Source organism: Lynx rufus, unplaced genomic scaffold, assembly GCF_022079265.1.
Source record: "Lynx rufus isolate CCGP_SWC_20201006 ecotype Redwood Valley unplaced genomic scaffold, mLynRuf1.p SCAF_10, whole genome shotgun sequence".
NCBI classification, from domain to species: Eukaryota; Metazoa; Chordata; class Mammalia; order Carnivora; family Felidae; genus Lynx; species Lynx rufus.
Window position 1 is genome coordinate 59,513,956 of NW_025814824.1, and position 20,766 is coordinate 59,534,721.

At 49.9% G+C, this 20,766-nt stretch overlaps 1 protein-coding gene across 1 annotated transcript in view; it reads right to left on the bottom strand.

Annotated features, from left to right (window-relative positions):
* The window catches only part of SHB (SH2 domain containing adaptor protein B), a 135,078-nt gene that overhangs the window by 39,028 nt on the left and 75,284 nt on the right, over positions 1-20,766 (bottom strand). Inside the window, exon 3 of the mRNA XM_047098953.1 lies at positions 8,185-8,400. Within this exon, the coding sequence (XP_046954909.1) occupies positions 8,185-8,400 (216 nt within the window). The remainder of the gene's footprint in view (positions 1-8,184; positions 8,401-20,766) is intronic.

Consider the following 20,766-nt stretch of genomic DNA (forward strand, 5'->3'; position numbering starts at 1 on the left):
CCTAGGTATTCCAGCGAGCTGAAGCAGTCATGGGGTTGGTTTTCCTGAGCCATGATTTATTCAATAACTTAACAAATATCTGTATGTTCACTATGTGCCAGGCATGGATCTAGGTGGGGACTCTGGAGGGGTGAACAAGCCAGGCAGAGTCTCTGACCTCACAGAGCTTACAAAAATCTCTATTGACATGAAGATGTCTGCCCTGCCAAACAGAAGAGCAAAGATTCTATCAAATCTTTGTGCTTTTTGTTACACAGGAGACAAAGGCACTCGAAGGAACATTTCTATCTATCAATGTAATTAGTAGACAAACCAAAGCTATTAAACAATAGTGTTTTCCTTTTTTTCTCTCTTTCTCCCTTTCTCCCTTTCTCTCTTTCTTTCTTTCTTTCTTTCTTTCTTTCTTTCTTTCTTTCTTTCTTTCTTTCTTTCTGGGGGGGGCTAGTGAATGAATTAATTCATTCATATGTCAAGTAGAAAAGCCAACTGGAAAAACCTGTCCCTCAGTAAGATATTAGCCAAAGGAAGTGAGTGATCCCAGTTCTCTTCGTAGTCATTTAAACCCCCCTTTTCTCTGCAGACCTGCTGTTCATACGTGTTAAACATTAATTACAACTGTTACTCATTACATTGCAAAAAGCTCCCCATACAAACAAAATTGCTAATTTCCTTGCGGGCCCAAGGTATTCTGGGAGCTGTGCAAGGGACAGGAAGCATCACAAAAGCCCCACTGGGGCCCATGGTGAGCAGGAGGTGGCATGTGTCTCGGTGTGCCAGGTGACGGTGGCAGGTCTAAGACTCCCCGAGGAACCTTCTCCAGGGGCTGAGCCTGTTTATTCTGAGTGCATGACGATGAGTCACGGGGCTTGGTGGGAGCAGCAAACCCAGAGGAAGTGTCTGATGCACATAATATCAGAGTTACCAGACTCAGAGCACTTGCACTTGACAGTGACAAGTCACGAGGTCAGCATGGAGTGGGTGCAACTGCTCCACAGCAACCAAAGGCACATCGCACCAGCACAAGGTAAAGGGAATGTTCAGACCTGCCTTCTCCACACTTGAGATGTCAATGCAGCAGTAGAAAGAGCAAAGGTTTTGCAGTCAGACTGACCTGGGTTCATTTGCTGTTCGACTGTGGGCAAGCTGCTCATCCTCTCTGAGCTTGAGCCCTGTCACCTGTGTGAGGACAATGAAACCACACCCACCTTGCAGGGCTTCGTAAGTGGTGTTCTCTAAATGTGAATTTCCTGTCCTTCCCACATTTGTCCCTTTAAATTGGTCAATTGAGTCATTCAGAGATGACTCAGAATTGTGGAGGAAATAGACATATCCAGGACTTTACTTGCCCTCTCTCTGCCCTTTCAGCCTTATTTGATGAGGTTGGGCAGGTGTCAAAACTCAACAGCGTGTCTCTTGAGTTTTGGGGTGGGGTGACCAACACATCATTAGCACTTCCCCTGCAAGTGTGTATCTGGCTCTTCCAGAATAAACCAATGCACCCCGTACAGGCTGTGGTAGAAGCACAGAGGTCCCAGCCCAACCTGGGATGAGGGGGGGCAAGGGACTGGAGATATCCAGGAAGGGTTTCCTGGAGGAGGTGGCATTGCTACCACTGAGCTGAGCTGTGATATCCCCTTTCTAACTCCCCCTGATCCTGGTACCTAACATGTAACATATACAGGGTACACTGTAGGTTCTCAAAGTGAAGCCCTCAGGTCAGTGGCATCAGTAATACTTGGGACGCTGTTAAAAATGTTAAATTCTCATGCCTTGTCCCTGAAACCTATTGCATCAGGAACTCTGAGGAGTGTGACCCAGCAATCTATTTAATGCTTCCTCTGGGTGAGTCCCCTGCTTGCTCTGGGGCAAGCCAACCAATTCACAAGTGTGTCATGGCTAGAATGGGGAGGGGGACAGAAGGGAGAAAGGCAATGGGGACCCTCTCACACCCAGGGACCAGTGGTCCAATCCTTGGGAAGGACTGAAGAATAGAAAAACTGGGTGGCTCACCATTGGAACTACTATAGGAATAGAGATTACGGTTTCCTATAGAAGTACTGCTTTCCACACCATCCATGTTTCTCATTGCCAGGCGTAACGAGGAATGGACTTTGTAAGTGGGGCCTCTGAGCCTTCGAAGTACCTCCCCATGGGGTACTATTTTAACATTAAATTGAATTTTATTTAGTACAGTAGGCCTTCCTTGAACACTGACAACCATGCTCTCAAGTGAGACCCTTTAGGGCTAACAAAGTCTTTTCATCCAGATCTTTTCCCTTAATCATTACAGGGATCCAGTGTGAAAAGCGTTGTGAGCATCCCCGTTTTGTAGATGGGAAAGCTAAGACTCGGAGACTGAACAGCCTGAGGTCCCACAGCTGGTAAGTGGTGGAGCTGGCATATGAACTTGGGATTGTCTGACTCCTTCAACTGCCCCACTGACTCCTGACATGCAAAACACTGTCCTGAGCTTTTTTTTTTTTTAAATTTTTTTTTAACGTTTATTTATTTTTGAGACAGAGAGAGACAGAGCATGAACAGGGGAGGGGCAGAGAGAGAGGGAGACACAGAATCTGAAACAGGCTGCAGGCTCTGAGCAGTCAGCACCAGAGCCCAATGCGGGACTTGAACTCACGGGCCGTGAGATCATGACCTGAGCCGAAGTCGGACGCTTAACCGACCAAGCCACCCAGGCACCCCTGTCCTGAGCTTTTGAGGGCAGAGAAACTCGCTGAGAAACTAGTGGCGAAGACAGATAAATACCCAAATAACTATGTTCAGCACTGAGTCATTTGTCTGTCTTCTATCTTTGCTGGGAAGCAGACCTGTTGCTGGCTGAACCCAGGGCATCGCCCAAAAAGTAGCTTCAACAGAAACGAATCTTCAGACAGTGAGTTGAAAATGAAAAAAAGAAATGACTTTGTTCCTTTAAAAGATCTCAAGGGCACCCTTCACACACTCCCTGCCACCTGGCTCTTTGACCAAGCACTCTGATCATTTGCTTCTCAGAAGCAATTACAAACCATTAAGGATATAGCTGTTAACGGTACTCATTGGATTAAAAGGAAAATATTGATCTATCCTCTGTGTATGGCCTGACTGGCTCTGCTATGAAGTCTCTGGGGGTTCTCTTCTCCTCTCCAGGCCTCAGTTTCCCCAGCTGGACAAGAGGGAGTGGGATGCCATGGTGTGGGAGCTGAGTGGTGGCAGAGCATGACTAGCCCGTGGGATGGCTCTGCTTAGCCCCTCCACACAGGCATGAACTTCCAGAACTTGGGCTCCTGCAGAATCCTCAGCTGGAACCACTCCAGGTGGGATCGCACACCCCAGTAGAGTATCCTCCCAGATGTAGACATAGGGAGGAATCTGTACAAGGGCAACAAAAGGCAGGTGACATTTCCCATGGGCTCCAACCATATCTTATGCAGCATCTTTGACGGCAGCAGGGAGCCCAGACAGCCGCTGGGTTAGGGCTTGGGCTCTGGAATTGGACTTCACATCCCAGCTCTGTGGCTGACTAGCTATGGGCCCCTTCTCTTTGGGCCTCAGTCTTTTTTCTCAGTAAAATGAGGAAACTAATCCCCCAGAGCATGGCTGAGAGGATTAGAGGAGATAATGCAGGCAGAAAGTGCTTCAGTAGATGCCAGCACTTTCCTGATGCCGTGTCCTTTAAGCCTCACTAGGACCCTTTGCAGCGGACACATTTCCTGGGTGAGAAAATGGGAGGCTCCTAAGACAGGTTCAATCCTCATCCTCCCAGTGGCCACTCAGAGATGTGAAGACACCTAATCCATGCCACCCTGAGCCCATGTCTGCTTCTCTAGGTTATCCTCTCAGCTCTTCTGCCCTTCCCTGTGTGGACACTTCCTGTGCAGGCTCCATTTGTCCATGTCACAATCCCTGCCACAAGGCCCAGGGCTGGTTAGACCCTCTGTACCAATCCACGCTGCCCCAAGACAGTGTGGAATCACCCTAGGCTGCTTTTCCTGCCCCACACTGGGCAGGGAGTGCCACAGGCCATTTCTAGACCCACTTGCTACCTTGCAATTTGTTGCTGTAAAGACTCCCAAGGGGTGAGTCAAAGCAGGCTGGGAACCGAATGTAGCCAGCTCTAAGGGTAGGTGTCTCTGCCATGGGGAAGGGGGCTGACAGCTTGATGGAAGCCACGCCACCTCTCTGTGCACAGTGGAGCTGCAGCCTGTTTCCTGCAGTTGGCGGCGCAAGAAACCTGACCAGGCATCTGTTCTGCGGGCTGGGATCAACAAAGGCCACGCGTGTGGGAAGGAACTCCAGTGCAGGGCAGGTGGAGGTTCTGGCTGAGGCCACAGTCAGCTTCCTGGAGGAAAAGCAGGCAGTGAAGGCCCAAGGTTTTTTGGAGAGCTTGTGGTATTTCTCACTCACCTGGCCAGAGAATTCTAGGAGGGAAGACTTTCATACCCAAGAAGCTAAGACCACTTCATACCCTGCAACAGCTGTCTTCACCACAACCGGGGAGTGGTAATTGAGCCTTCTAGAGGCAGCGGCCCCCAGATTGCCAGAGTGTGGCTGAGCTGGGAAGGGCCTGACTTCCATAAAGGCTGGTCTGGAGCTGCTGGCTGGGAAGGGTTACTTCTATGGAGAATGCCAAAGAACTCTTTTGAGAGTGCCTCTTTCCATGAATGCAGTATAGGACAGCACTTTGAAAGGCAGGAAGCGCTTTTGCTTCATAGATTGAATCATGGAGATAATTCAGAGGCCTTCCCTTCTCCCTGTCTCTGATCAGCATGGTGGGGTGCTGAAGGATGGACACAACCCTCAAAGTGACAGACCAACCCCCCACTGCTGGGCAAAGCCTCTATCATCATTCCTGCCTCAAATGAGCTGCTGGTTGCAAATTCCCAGTGAGGGGAAGCTCATTATACTTCCAGGTGTAAATGAGATTCTCACCACTCACTTGGACCCTAAATGCTGGTGACTCCTTCTTGGTGGGTCCAGCTCTGCCCTTTGGGGCTCCCTCACAATCCATACCCTTTGGAAATTTGAAAACACTGCCCAGATTCCCTCATCCAGGCTAAACATGCAGAACCAGAGAACACAAAGGGAGGAAAGAGATGGTAACGATTTTGCCCAGCCAACTTTATCCCATACGCAGACACTTCCCAGCTCCTGTACTCCATTGTCTCAGTGAGCATCAGAGAGCTTCCTGAGAGTCTAGAGAAACCATTTCAAACGGGTGTTGTAAGGAGGACAGGGCGTAGCCAAGCACTGCCTTGCTCCCCAGTGACACCAATGACTTGCTAAAGTGTGTGCGTCCGGACATACTCATGTACGTGCATTACTGACTCACACAGGACACCGTCCTTCAATCCTGGGCAGCCACACTTCTGGGTTTACAAATGGGACCATGGCAGCACTTGAGTTATCCACTCAAGCCACTTCAACTCATCGTCATTACCTGGAAAGTGGCCCATCCACCTCTCACTCCACCTTCACTCTGGGCTAGGATACCAGGTGCTCCTTACCTATGAACACTGCACTGACGGGCTATTCAGACATGGGGAGGCATCCGGTCACGACTAATGATGGGTGCTCATAGCGTCCCTTCAGCCTGAGTGAAACAGCTTCCTTCTAGGCCCCAGAAATCAGAATGAAGCCAAAAGCTTCTTGGAAAGAGAACAGCTGGTTTATACTCTGGAGCAGGCCATGCACAGATAAGTGACTTGATGAGACACAGACAAGGACCTGATTCTGAGTCTGTCTTCTCTCAGCAGCCTAAGAAGTAGACCTATAATGACACTTGTGATAGCAACTCAGTGACATAAAGCCACGTCCAGAATGGACACCTGCGGCCCAGAAACTTAGAAGGAGACGGTTCTAGCTGAGACCTTGTGATCCTTTGTATAGAATGTACAGGAGTTCTAAAACCACCTTTGAGCAGAAGTGGGCAAGTTCTGGTCTGAGAGCCTTTAGAACATTTGAGGTCCTATAGGTTAAGTGCTTTTATACTTTAATATGCATGCAAATCACCCCCCGGGGGTCTTGTTTTTTTTTTTTTTTTTAATTTTTTTTTCTACGTTTTTATTTATTTTTGGGACAGAGAGAGACAGAGCATGAACGGGGGAGGGGCAGAGAGAGAGGGAGACACAGAATCGGAAACAGGCTCCAGGCTCTGAGCCATCAGCCCAGAGCCTGACGCGGGGCTCGAACTCATGGACCGCGAGATCGTGACCTGGCTGAAGTCGGACGCTTAACCAACTGCGCCACCCAGGCGCCCCCCGGGGGTCTTGTTAAAACAGATTCTGACTCCGTAGGTCTGGGGTAGGGCCCAAGACCCTGTATTTCTCACCAGCTCCTAGGGGATGCAATGCTGCTGGTCTAGGGACCGTGCTGTGAGCAGCACGGTGCCAGACCAGACTAGAGCATCAAAGGTAACCCTACCCTCGAGGGACCTACAGGTGGTCAGTCTAGGAGAGTGTGAGACCCTCCACCTGTCTCAGTGCTATCTCATGCCACAGGCCCTGGGTGTCTGGGAGAGCTGCCACACGAGCCCTTTAATCAAACTGGTGTTTGCAGAAAGTAAGCTCTTGGGTAGCAATGGCCCCATTCCAGCTCCCCTCATGGCCAGGAGAAGAGCACAGCCCCTTATTGGCGATGCCAGGGGACAGAGACAGTCCTTGGATTCCCTTGTGCCAAAGGAAGACAGGGGGCTGTGAAATGCATGGGAGCGACCTGACCTTCAACCTCATGACTACTCCTATGTCTGGCTCTCGGCCAGGTGCTCAAAGTCTGACAGGTGGAGACTGGTACTGACAGGGCTAACCGTACAATGAGAGAAACGTCATGCCAGGGTTGAGTGCAAGAAGCTCAACAGGCCCAGAGACACAGTAAGAAAGTCCTTGGGATGCACAGCTATGTCCCAGGAAGGGCTCACAGAGATGGCAACGTGTGAGCTGGGCCTGGAAGGAGGCACAAGATTTTTTCCATTGCAGTAAAGGGCACTTAGGCAGAAGGAATGGAATTTGCACGATGCACACTACGTCCAGGGAACTGTGAGTAGTATGTGCTTGAGCAGCTAGAACATCAATTGTTGTTCTGGATGGGGGTAGGGCCGAGGCCTCGCTGCTGGGGACTAGAAAGGAAGTGTCCGGCTGGGTATGAAAAAGAGAGATTTCAGGCAAAAATGAATCTTAAATTAAAAATTAAAACCACCCCCCCCTTTGACCTTCAGTGTGGCAAGAATTAAATGAGTCATTCAATGTCCCTTTTTTCACACGCCTAAACTCTTAGATGCATAAGAAATTTTTTGCATCTGGCTTTCTACCTCTTAACATTAAACATAAGCATTTTTCCTGTGTTGTTATAAACTCTTTGTCAATATCACTTGCTAGTGGCTGTACAGTATTCCACTGAATCAATCCCTGTTTGCTGGACATTCAGGTTGTTTCCCACCTTTCATGATCATAAACAATGCCTTTTCTGAATTTTAGATCATAACCCTGGCATGGATCCAATAGGCTGGGATTAGAATCAGAGGGTGAGCACATAAACTTAAGTCCTGTGACACATGTAGCAGGCAGCTTTCCAAAAGGCTGTGGGAGAGGAGTTTTAGTGCTGTGACAGATACCCAGATTCTAGAGAACCAGTCTCAGAGTGAGGCAGATGGGGGGCACCTGACATTCTCGGCCAGGGCGAGAGCCAGCTTGAGGTCAGGATGTGCCCATGCCTATGCTCTATGAATGGCTTCATGCCAAAGCTGGAACAGGAAACATGGTTGGCCCTAGGTATACCAGGCCTATCACATCCACACAAATAGACAGAAGCACTGGGCTCCCTCAGGCTCAGTGGGAACCGCTTTGCAGTTGGTTTTCTTTTAGTTTATAAGAAAATTCCTTCTGAAATCTTGGCTTCAGTGAACTAGAGCACTACCAACACAGTCAGACAATGAAATCATCGGAGCCGTCTGTGAAGACTAGGAAAGACTGGAATGGAGGGCCTGGAGGCCAGACTTAGGATTTCCCTTTGGCCTGACCTGGCCTCCCTTCTCTCTAGGACCCTCATCATCTTTGAGGGGCCCAGCCGGACCATCAAATGAAGCCCTGTGGGTTTACCTGAGCAAAAGGGACCAGTGCATGTACCTTCTTTACCAAAGGTGACTACTGAGCGTGGGTCAGCAGCGCCCTCTGAGCGGGGCCACCGGCTCCTTACCTGCCAGAGCTGGGATGGTGACCCGGTTCCACTCCCATGGCTGGTCGTACTCGTCAGCGGGCCTGTCGTCGTCCTGGGGCAGCTTGCTCTCCCGTAGTCGGGGGCTGACGGTGCTCTCTGAGTCCGAGTCGACACTTTGGCCCTCAGGTTCATAAGGGGTGTCATATAACTGGATGCCTTTGTGCTGGGACCGGACACTTTCTTGCCTCTGAAATTCTGCAAGCAACAAGGAAGGAGGCAGGGATGTAATGGATGTGCGGAACTTACTTCCTCATCTGGGATCTGTCAGGTGACACCCACGGGAATTCAGTCCCAGCCAAGGAGGTGAGGACTGCACAGCAACAGGCCTGTTACTGCGCTTACCTGTTCCTCCCCACCCCTTGAACGCAGTGTCTCTGCTCTGACAGGGCAAAGTTTCCTTACAAAGATCTCAGGCTCTTGGACCTAATGACGGAACCAGAAGGCTCACTGTGGCCATCTGGTTGTGCACTGTAGTCTGTGAGGACAGGCCCAGATGTGCACATGATGTTCCAGGTGTGTTCTGATATCACAAAGAGCCCTCACCCCCTCACTTTACAGATGAGTAGAAGGCCTCCCCACTAGGACTAGTCTAACACACTAGCACATCCGAGGGACTTGAGAGCAGATATCTAGCTTCACTCCTTTAGTTTTGAGAGAGAGAGAGAGAAAGAGCAGGCGAGTGTGTGCGAGTGAGGCAAAGGCAGAGAGAGAGGGAGAGGGAGAGAGAGAATCACAAGCCCTCACGTGGGGTTCGAATTCAGGGACCACAAGATCATGATCTGAGCTGAAATCAAGAGCTGGACGCTTCATTGACTGAGCCACCCAGGCGCCCCCAGCTTCACTTCTGAATAAGTGGGGCGGCGGGGGTGCTCCAAATCTTCTGGAAGGGAGGCCAAGGCCTGGCCCTCTGTGGGCTGAGGGGTGACTGCCTGTTTAGATCAGGCCCCAGACAGGGGCATCCATGTCAGCTGCTCATTTCTGAGAGGCCGGTGGTGGCTCGAAGATGGATGCTAGGATGCCAGAATCAGGTGCTTCTGAGCCAAACAGTGACACTTCACCTGCTTTGATCCTAGACCCCCCTGTGTGAAGGGCCTGCATGGGACACAGGGAAGGGAGGGTTTGCTCGAGAGGCTGTTCTCAGGAAGCCCATTGCTTCCAGAAGAGGTAGGCATACGCATCTAAATCACCATAATTCTCTGTAGCAAAGGGCTCAGTGCAGGGCCTGTGAGGGGCGAGGCGGGGGGGGATGACAAGGGAAGTGAAAACAGGAGGGTCAGCGTTCCCTGCGGTCGGACCATGTTGAGGCAAGGCAGTGTGGCTGGAGAAGACCGCTCACTGCCTTTCTGTTTCATGTGGTAAAAGACACACATAACATAACTTTGCCATTTTAATCATTTTTATGGTACAGTTCAGTGGCATTAAGTACATCCACACCATTGTGTGACCATCACCGCCATCTATCTCCAGGACTTTTTCATCTTCCCAAACTGAAACTCTGTCCCAGTTAAACACGAACTCCCCACTTCCCCTTCCCTGTCCCCTGGGAGACACCACTCTCCTACCCTACATACTTCACTACAAGAGGAGTCATATGGTACTTGTCCCCATCTGTGACGGGCTTATTTCACTTAGCATAATGTTTATAAGGTTCTTCCACGTGGTAGTGTGTGTGTTAGAATTTCCTTTCCATTTAAGCCTGAATTGGTCTATTCACTGTCCACTTTTGCTGGAGCACTGGGTCCAAGGAGATGAGAGGGGAGAGGTAAGGCTTGATATAAAAGGGGTGAGGATCGTTGAGAGTGAGCTGTTGAAAAGGACTCTGGAGGCATTCTCCAAATCAGAGTTCCGATGACATAAAGACACAGTAGAAACCCACGGGACTTATGTGCCTTGAAGAGCAGTGGACAAAACACATGGTGATGTCAGCCTTTCTAAGCAAAAGCTTGTTTTCAGGCTGGGCTTCATGGTCCAGGGCCAGCTCGTGGGGATGGCAAAACTCCGTGTGCACATGCCCTGATACGACAGAAGCCAGCTGATGCCGCGCCAGTGCCGTTAGAGTTGATGTTAAATAACATTACGGTAGCGTTTCACCGACTTCATTAAGTCACACACACACCAACTGCTGTTGATTCTGTTGTTTGCAGGTACCGCCTGGGTTCTTACTTTCCATTTTTATTTATGCTGCCTCACTTTTTAGAATTAGTAAATTCATTACAAAAATTTTACATCACTATCCTTAAGTCATTATCCTTTACTAGAAACAGTTGATACACATAAAAAGAATGAATGAGAACAAAACCAAGTAGGTAGGTACTGGCCCAAGGCTTGCTTTCTCTCTGCTGGAAAGGGACCTGAGCTGGAGAGCCGGTGGGGGTGTAGGCAGTGCACAGAGATACTTTCTTTGGAAAACACTTTCTCTTTTTACAAGGAGAGAGGAAGAAAATGGAAAAACCTTCTCACCTTCTCAGGGCCCTGAAAATCCTGTCCTCTCTGAAAAGATGTCCTGTACTTTGGCAAAATATGGCTTTACTGGGTCCCGTGAGTAAACTGGGATCGTTTATTAGTTTTAGGGATGATGTTTTTCTTTTTATGGGGGAGGAAGAGGAAAAGAGAAGAGCTATAAAAGGTAGGACTCAGGGGCACCTGGGTGGCTTAGCTGGTTAAGCATCCAACTCTTTCAGCTCAGGTCATGATCTCACAGTTCATGAGCTTGAGCCCTGGGTTGGGCTCTGTGCTGACAGCATGGAGCCTGCTTGGGATTCTCTCTCTCCCATTCTCTCTGACCCTCCCTTGCTCATGCTCTCTCTCAAAATAAATAAACTTAAAAAAAAAAAAAAGGAAACAAAGGTAGGACTTGGTCACTTTAAAGTGAACACCAACTATAAGGCACTATAGACAACTCTGAAACTCACTGAACCTACCAAACTATCTAATCTGTTCTGTGGGGTCATCATCATCACTCTTGCTGGTTCTGAGAAGTGCAGTCTAGCCTCCTGTCCTTGGAAATTTCCGAGGTCTGAGGACACTGGGGATATAGCTGATGGACACTGACCCAGGAAAACCACCTTCCTCTTCACCCTACTTTATCAGCAAGACCAGCAACCATTTAATGCACTGTACGGTTTACAAAGCACTTCGCATGAGAATCACCATTTACTCTTGGGCACCACAAAGCAATTCACAGAGGCACATTTGTGGGCTTCCAATAATCGGAAGTGCCTTTGCTCTCTCCCTGACAGAGCCTGGCTGCAAACAGATCTTCAAAGAGTGTGGGTGGGATAAATGAACGACAATCGACAGCCAGAAACCACTCCTTACTCCCAAATTCTTGTTAATTTATGGAAGTTCCTGACAGCAGTGATAAAGTATCGGGAGCAATATGCCAAATGCATGTAGTTTAGTGTTACACAATATGCAGAAGAGGTAGATATTCTACATAAACACCAGCATAAAAGGAAAACATGTGCAGTGAACAGATTAGCTATTAAATCAGAGGGACTTGTGCATACACCTCTCCTACAGAATTTATTGTTCCAAAAGCATCTGCGCCTTCCTAAAGCTGGGTTACTAATGGCATGCAGTTAGGGCAGGGGATGTTATAATGGTAATCATTAAAACCAGCTTCCCCCTGTAGTACATGGTGAATTCAAATTTTCATTAAGGCTGCAACAATTGGGAACAGTTAAGTAAATTATGGCACGCTAACTGGATGGAATATTAAGCAGCCATTAAAATGATAAATCTGAAGATTATGTAGCTACATGGAAAAGCATGCATGAAATTATGCTAAGTTAAAAAGTAAAATACAAGATTGTTTATGCGTTGAGCAAACCGTATAATGTGGGCTTTCTAAACAAGTCCTGGCCACTGTGAACGATGCCCCAAAGGGAATTCTAGCCCTTGCTTAGGAACTGCTGAATACTGTCATCACACACTTTGCCCACAATATCTAGACTCTGATGACAGCAATGTTGTCACTACAGATACAAATGAATAAAGGGCTGAAAACCTGATACAGGAAAGTAAAGAGCTACGGTGCATGGAGGAAGGAATTATTGCATAATTATTTTTGAAAGTTGTTTTAAATAATGAATAAGGACGCCAGTAAAGAAAAAAGGTAATTAAGACAGGAGAACATGAAAGTAAATACAGTTTTAAGCAAGATGGGCTTACAGGAGCTATGTGCATTTTGGAAGCAGCTGCCTTTTACTGAGAAGATGCTCATTTAGAGAGCATCTTCTCTCCCAGGAAAGGCTTGCCAGGGGCTCCAGAAGTCAAGGGCCACTGCATCAGGTTAGCTTACCAGACATCACTGTCTCCCGCCTAATGACCAGGCCCATCCTCCTTATTCCCCAGACCGACCTCTGATGGTCCAGAGACTGATCTAATAGGGGACCATATGTTTTAAGTCACGAGTTATCTGGACCTCACCATCTATAAGTTCATGGAAAATGACCTTTAATATTGGTGGCAGGCTGTGATTTCATGCCTCTTAGGCAGGGAGCAGAAACATTAAATTGACAGGTGGGGATTTCTGTTAATCTCTGGAATAGAAAGGTTTTCAAGTGGAACTACATAAAGAGAAAGAGAATGAGAACAAACAAACAAACAAATAAAACAGTATTTTCTCTGGAATTAAGAGACTTAAGACCTGGAAGGGACCCTGGGAACACTCACCAAAGGCACAGAGCCAGGAGAGGGAGGTGGGCGTGCTGCACAAGGATTGTGGCTACGGAGAAGCAAGGGTGAGGGGATTATCTTGAGTAAGGGGCCCAGGACAGAGCTTGATGCAAACCAAGAATTTCCTGAGTGGGTCTGATGAGGGTTTAGAGTTCCCCAAGTCCATGAGCAACAAGCTACACTTTGCTCCAGGGTTCACCAGTTCTGTGCTGCTTCCCTCTCACCACCCGCCCCCTCCCAGCCCCCCACCCCCACTTTTCTTTGTTTTGGCTGCCAGGAAGCTCAGGGTTAATTCTGATGCTTGACTTCAATAAGTACATTATCTTAGATATTGTATCCATTCATTCGTCCTTCCTTCAATGTGGATTTTGATTTCCATTATAATGGCCTCATTATATACATTTAAGAAAGTTATGGACAACTTCAAATCTGTATTTTCAAGTTTATTTATTTATTTTGAGAGAGACTGAGGGAGCACAAACAGGGGAGCAGCAGAGAGAGAGGGAGCGACTCTCAAGCAGTCTCCATGCTGTCAGCACAGAGCCCAATGCAGGGCTCAAGCTCATGAAACTGTGAGATCATGACCTGAACTGAAATCAAGAGTTGGACACTCAACCGACTGAGCCACCTAGGCGTCCCCAAATCTATATTTTGAAAGCAGGTGGATACACATATAAACAAAAACACATATAAATACACATATAAATGAAAAACAAATGTGCAACATACTTTACGGTCAATATCTTTTACCAGCCAAAAGACTAGAAGAAAAGAAACCTATTCTATACCTCTTTACCTTCCCTTCGGGAACAGGAAAAGGAGGTCTCTGGGAGATGGGAGGGGAGGAAATCCGTGTGCATCCCTGGAGCACCCAGCCTCCTCTGGCAGCACTGGCATCCACCACTCCGTGCACCCAGCCAGGCATCTGCTGAATGCCTGGCACACGAGCCAGATGGAGACATGATCCTGGTCTTCAAGACGCCCTGGGTGAGGGAGGGCCAGAGCCTCCAGCACAGAGATGGCTCAGGATCCTCACCAGGGAGCAGACATAATACTACAGTGCAGTTGGGGGAAACGTGGGAAAGCTGAAGGAATTTAGACATGAGGTCATTGCACAACGGTGTGGCGAGGAAAATGGACATTTGATGGAGGAAGGAGTGAAGCAAAGGCACAGGGGCTGGACGCACAAGGTAATACATGGGGAAGGTGGGCTGTCCAGAGGGCCTGGTGGGAGAGGAAGCTGGAGGTAGGTGAAAGTGGGCTCTGGGTGATCTTGAATGCCACAGGATGGCACCCCCAAGAGTGTCTAAGGAGAGGTGTCTTAGAACCTCTGGGCAGGGTGGAGCTGGGCAGAGAAAGGCTGGCACAGACGTGCAGAAGCCTAGCTGGAAATGATAGACGCTGGCCTGCAGGCCCCTCACCTCTAATTTTCCCAGCTGGGCTTGTCTGGGAATCCACACCAGATGCCAAATCACAGGGTGGCAGAGCTCAGTAGGGATGTGGCCCACAGAGGCCTCCATTCCCAGGCCAAGAAACCTCTACTCAACCAGTGTGGACGTGCCTGGGTGTGCTGCCAGACCTCTCTCGCATGGGTTGGAGGTCACCAGGACCGAGGCCTGAGATGCCAGGGATGGGGGCAGACTAGACTTGGAAGCTTAGGGCTGCCTTACGAGATTGATGCACCTTCCACTGACTGGGGCTGCCCTGCACCATCCACCTGGAGGGAGGCAAAGCTGCACCATCCACCTGGAGGGAGGCAAAACCTGTCCAGGTGAGTGACAGGTTCAGCAGCACGGTGTGGTGGCTGCAAACACGGATTCTGCCAGACTGCTTGGGCCCAAGGCCTGGCTCCAGCGGAGGAAAAGGGCAAGTTGCCACTGTTTCCAAATCTCTGGATGGGGGATCAACAGTACATACCTTGGAAGGACGTTTAGGAGAGTTAAGTGAATTCATATACCTTCCATGTTTAGAACAGTGCCAGATGCACAGAAAGTACTCTGTGGACGTTGTTGTTGTTTTGGTTGCCACTGCTGGGCTTCCTGGGAACCCCATCCTAAGACCCCCTCCTGCCCTGAGATGACCCTTCATCTCCCAGAGCCACAGAAGGTCTGCTCACGGAAATCTGACGGGCCAACCCTGCATTTGCGATGGAGGGTTTCAACACCAACCTCTAAACCTACTTTCATTTCTGGATCCCAAACTTCCAATTCTCGCTGCTGCTTTGGCAGTCTCATGCCTCCATGTGGGAGCCCTGCTCTGGATCAACTCCTGTGTGCAACGCGAAGGTCTCAGCGATCAGCAGGCTAGTCACTACATTTTACAGATCCGGGAAACTGAGAGCTGGGGATGGGGAGAAAGTAGCAGGGATGAGGCTGGAGGTCCTCTCACTCCTGGGCAGGGACTCCTCCTCCTGCCTTTCCCCGATGCTTCCTGACATCTCTTTTATCAGACTGTCTAGTTCTTAATCTTCTGGAGGCTGGGGCATCTATTTCAGTCAGGTCTGAGGTGTTAAAATCACACCCAGCACCACAGAGTGAGTGAGGAACTGCACAGGAGTGGCGGGTGGCTGTTCCTAATTAGGCATGCAGCTGAAAATCAGCCAACTTCCAGGGCACCACATCAAAGGAAAGACAGGGGACATTCATCCCCATCTGAACTGTTAAAACGTTTGCTGGAAAAAGGCCCGACTCCTGACTGAGGTGCTTCAACGGACATCTGAATTCAGGTATCCCTTAGAGGCCGAGGCAGAGGCCAAGGCCGCAGGGGTCTTCTTGGGTGGACGCTGCGGGCCAGCAAGGGCAGGGCAGGGAGGTTCGGAGATAAAGCCTGGAGATAAACCCAATGCAACACAAGCATGAGGCCCCACCTCCTCCTCCTCTATCTAGTCTGGTTTCCGGAGCTGTCGAGAAGCCAGGAGACTGACTAATTGGAGTTCTCTTACCATCTTTTCCAGGCGTGCACAGAAACACCCAAGAAGCGGGTGGTGAGCTCTGCGGAAGCAGGGGGTGTGGAACAAGAACAATGGTCACGTTGGAGGGAGCAGAGAGGGCCTGTCACTGCCCGGCAGAACCTGTACCACTTGCTCTTTTGTGCTCAGCCCAAGGGCGAGGGAAAGGCCCACATCTGAGTCAGGGAGCCCAGTGTGCTCTCCCTTCCCTCCATCATCTGCGGTGATGGGGTCTTCCCTTGAGCCCCCCTGTTCTGTGGCACCAGAGGGGAGACGAGAACGCACACTTGATGACACCAATTATGCTCTCCTCAGGATTTAAAAAGCCATGTGGGTCTCTTCACAGAGCTCTTAGGCCCTCTCTGCAATTATGGCCGAGTCCGTCAGCCCTGCCTGTCACTCTGCACTCTTCCAGGGACTGCTCTGGTGTGCTGAGGCCTCTGAGAGGCTGCAGGCCAGAGTTCTGTCGCCATCCCCTGTGGAGACTCACTGAGGCGAACTTGCGCTCCAGGATCTTGGCTGCCCTTGGACTCAGTGCAGTGCATAAACAAGTCTCCATTTAGAGCAGCAACTTTCTCAAGAGACAGCTTTCTGATTCCACGTCAACTGCAAGACCCCAATTCACAGGCAATCAAGGAGCCTGCCTGCTTTTCTTTCTCAAGCATCCACAGAGTCCTTACTGTGTGCTAAGGTGGGCCCCAGGCCAAACGCTGAGCACTCACATGGTGTTAGACAACGCTCTCACCCCCAAGAGACCTCATGGTTTAGCAGGAGAATGGGGATGCCAACATCCATAAGCAATGAGTTAATAACAGCTGCAAGTTAGTGGGCACCTGCCTATGCCAGGCACTGACCTGGGTATTGGCTGTATTTCATTCCTCATCCCCATGGCACAGACAGGCAAGTGCTACTGTATTTTACGGTGCAGCAACTGTGGCTCAGACAGATTCAGAGGCCTAACTGGGGCTAACCCAGTTCTGACTGGCCCCAAGTACCCTAAACTGGTACACACAGTGGCAGCTCAGTGGAGGCAGAAAGCAAATGCTGTCCCAGGGATTTCGAAAAACTTTGGGGAGGTGGCACTTCACAGAATCTCAAGTCTTAGTGTAAGGAGGCCCCTCCAGGCTGAGGGACCTGCCTTGTGTCACACACAGTGAATGGAGGGCCCTGGGTAGAATACGCTCAAGGAAAGGACAGACAGGTAAAGATGAGGGGCACCAGGAGAAGGGCAACCCAGACAAGTCAAGCAGCAGAAAAGTCATGGACAGAGGAAAGCCTGAGGGGTTCTGAGGTAAAACCAAATACCGTGAGCCGCCTTGGGCTCGGTGCTCATGAAGAAGAGGGGACACGGAGTAGCTGGATAAGGAGACTGGAGCTGGCCCTGAAGGTTGGGAGGAGGGGTGCAGACTTGAAAGGGGAGGAAACTGGGAAAAGTGGATCAGGAGCTCTGATCAGGTTTATGCTTTCACCCAAAATGCCTTTTTCAGAAGCTGACAGGAACCACCAGGGTGTGGCAATCAGCTGCTGATGATCTGAGGGTCTGACCCTCCAAACAATTAGGGCTTCACCCTTTCAAGAAGTGGACAGAAGGTGCCCAATGTTCCAGAAAGACAGACACACTCCAGCAAGCAACCCAAACGTGAGTGTTTCCATCAGGATAAGGGGCAGGGTGGCACCAGCATCCTCAAGTCAATCCTGAGAGGGGCAGGCATCCCCTGACCCCTGTGCTGCAGGGAACACCTGGGGCCTTAGCAAATAGAGGCAGATGCAAGTCCTATCTTGTGTCCTCGCAGCACTGATGGACTGTACAAAGGGCCAGTTGCCCCCCCTGGTGCAATCTTCCGGTCTGCTGGGCGCGGTGTGGTCCTGGCTTCCACAGAGGCCTCTGACCACACACTAATGTGATAAAGCCACAGGGGACAGACTTTCATGACAGACCAGTCATGGTTACAGCCCTCACTGAGCAGCATCACTGGCCCATTCTCACGGAACCTCACAGAGCAAGCCTTGGAAGGGCCATGACCAAACCCAAGCCCCCTCCTCACCTGACTGATAAAAAAATCTGCAGGTCAGACAAACTGAGTGGTTCAGCCATGGTCGCAAAGGCTCCACTCTTAATAATGCACTCTAAGAATGGTTGAGTGATGGGTGCACGCTGTGTGCGGGGGCTACGCTAAGTGCTCTGCATCTGGCTCCCCACTTAATTCCCACAACAGCTCTACTAGGGGTTGCTGATGGCATCACCACCTTAAATGCACTCACACAGCAAGCCAGTGATGGAGGCAGCCTGGCTCCAAAGCCCATGTTCTTAACCGTGCAGATGTCTACACTGCTTTTCCAACCCAGGTCAGTGTTCCCTGTACCACAATTGCATGAATGAGTTCAGGTCAGCAAAGGAAGCAAGGAGCAGAAGAGCAGAGTCCTGGCTCCACTGTGTCAAGTGATGCCAGTGGGTCACTGCCTCCTGGTCGCCGGTTTGCTCATTAGGAAGGGTGACTCAGGTTATCTCAGGGTTTATCTGACTAGGACTACACATAGGTCCCTAAAGTAATCATTGTGGTCAGGCACTTTGGGAAGAAAGCATAGGGAGGTGTCATGAGGAAGAGAAATGCCCATTAAAGAGTTGTTCCAGTGCATTCTAATCTTTAGTGGGTTGATCAACACATGCTGCTGGTTCCGGTCTGGCTGGCCCCAAACAAGGGATTACAAACTGGCATCAGGTACAGGGTGCCAGCCTCCCAGGGCAGAGCCAGGGACTTCTTCCAGGCACCACTCTTCCCTCCAGCTCTACCTGATAGCACCCTTGCCCCATGCCAGGTTTGCAGCTAAATTGGGCAAATCTCACCCAGACCCATCTGGTGGTGATGGCAGCCCTGAAGCCAATTGTGGGGTCACTGCCTCATGCTGAGGGGTGTTGCTGGCATTGTGCCTTGTGCCTAGTGCAGCTGCTTGGCCGGAAGCAACTTGCTGAGATCTGGCAAGCTCTCTGCCCCGGCCCTCCTCAATCTGGAACTGCTTCAAGAGGGACTAATCCCCCTGGGGACTTGTAGACAACCAAAGCCTTCTGGATGGTGATGATGAGGCGGCCGGCCTGGGACCAGCCTGGCCCTCCGCTCACCAGCTGTGTGACCCTGGCTGGCTGCCTGATCCATGGGGGCTAAGATTCCTCCAGGTAAGGCAGGAGGGGGTGAAGCAGAGGCTTTGGATGACTTTTTGGCTCCATAGTCTCTCAATCTGCTTCTATAAGAGTGGATGTTCACACATGCGTCCTGTTCCAGTGCTGTGGCTTCTGCACGTGAAGGAGAAGGGGACATATACAAGAGTATCCATCCTACCAGTGTGTGGGGTCCCTGACTTGGCATCTGTAACTAACTTCCAACAAATTCCTCAACAATTCAACTACAATATACAATGAGAACCCTGGACCACAAGACCGGGAGTTTTGGCAGGTGTCCCTACCTGATTCAGGAGTGACCATCTGCCAAGGACCAACCCAAACTTAATACAAAGACCAACAACAGCAAGACTCCCTCCTTCCATACAGTACTTTCTGGTCATCAGAGCCCTCTGTGTTATCTGATTCTTATAATCATTGGACTGCAGACAGATCCTATAGGCGGAGCCAGCATGTAACAGGGCCCCCACGTAACAGAGCAAATGGTAAACCCAGAATGGAAAGGTTTTTGCCAAAGTCAGAGTGAGAAATCGGCACAATTCCCACCTGACTGGTTTTTCCAACTTTACTGTCACATCTTGTATTTCTTGGCGTCACAGCACAAAAACCCAATGAAGTTGTTTTTGTTTAATTTGAAGGAAGAGTGGGGAAGGGGAAGATGTGTGGGTGGTGCTACGCACAAGAATTAGGAACCTGAAAACTGCCACTGTTCAGAATTACCTTCAAGCAGCAATTTCCCATCAGCAGCTATTACAGATAACACCGTCCATACAACCATCTCAAGAAGTATTTGGAAAGAAACATCTGGACAATATATGTTTTTGTGCTGGGAAACACAAGAACAGCCGCTCCTCAGGACCCTAAAAAGGTGTCCTAGAGAGACTCCACACCACGTGAAAGGTGTCATCAACGTCTAGAACACGAAAGCAAAGGCACCTCGAGATTCTTGGTGGAGACAGCCACCTCACCACTGCTGCCTCTTCTACCTGGCTCCCTCCATGGTACGCAGGCCTGAACTGCTCCCCCAGAGCCCCAAGTCCCAGGTTTCTGTTCAGTTTGGGACACCGTGTACTGAACCCTGTCAGTGGGTGCCAGTGCATGCCAGTGGTGGTGCAACAGCTAAAGCATGAAGCCAACACCCTCACTAGAACTTCCCTTCAAGAAGCCGGGAAGGTGTCCTGACATCTCTTACCACCCCCTGCTGCCCGCCTCTTCAATGTTTGCAGTCAGCCCAGGGACCTGGGCCTCTCTACCATGCCTCTAGCCATTTGCATGCTCAGCTCCCAGGCTCACTCCAGCTGCTGCTGCTGCTGCTTCTTTTTAATGTTTATTAATTTATTTTTGAGAAAAAGCACAAGTTGGGGGGTGCGGGGGGGGGGTAGGCAGAGAAAGGGCAAGACATAGAATCTGAAGCAGGCTCCAGGTTCTGAGCTGAGAGCAGCAAGACTCATGTGGGGCTTGAACTCACAAATTTTGAGATCATGACCTGAGCCGAAGTCAGATGCTCAGCTGACTGAGCCACCCAGCTGCCCCATCACCACAGCTTCTGAGGGCCAAGTTCAACTCCAATCCATCCAGACACATCCCCTGCTCCTAGCACAGAACCTGGCTCTGCAGATGCTCTGTAAATACTGGTCGAAGGAACAGAAACAAAGAGCCTTTTGTGAATGCAGAAATTAGCACAGAAAAAAATATTTGTCTACCCGAGGAAGAGAACGTTATTCATAGACTGGTGGAAGGAGCAGAACTGGAAATGGCC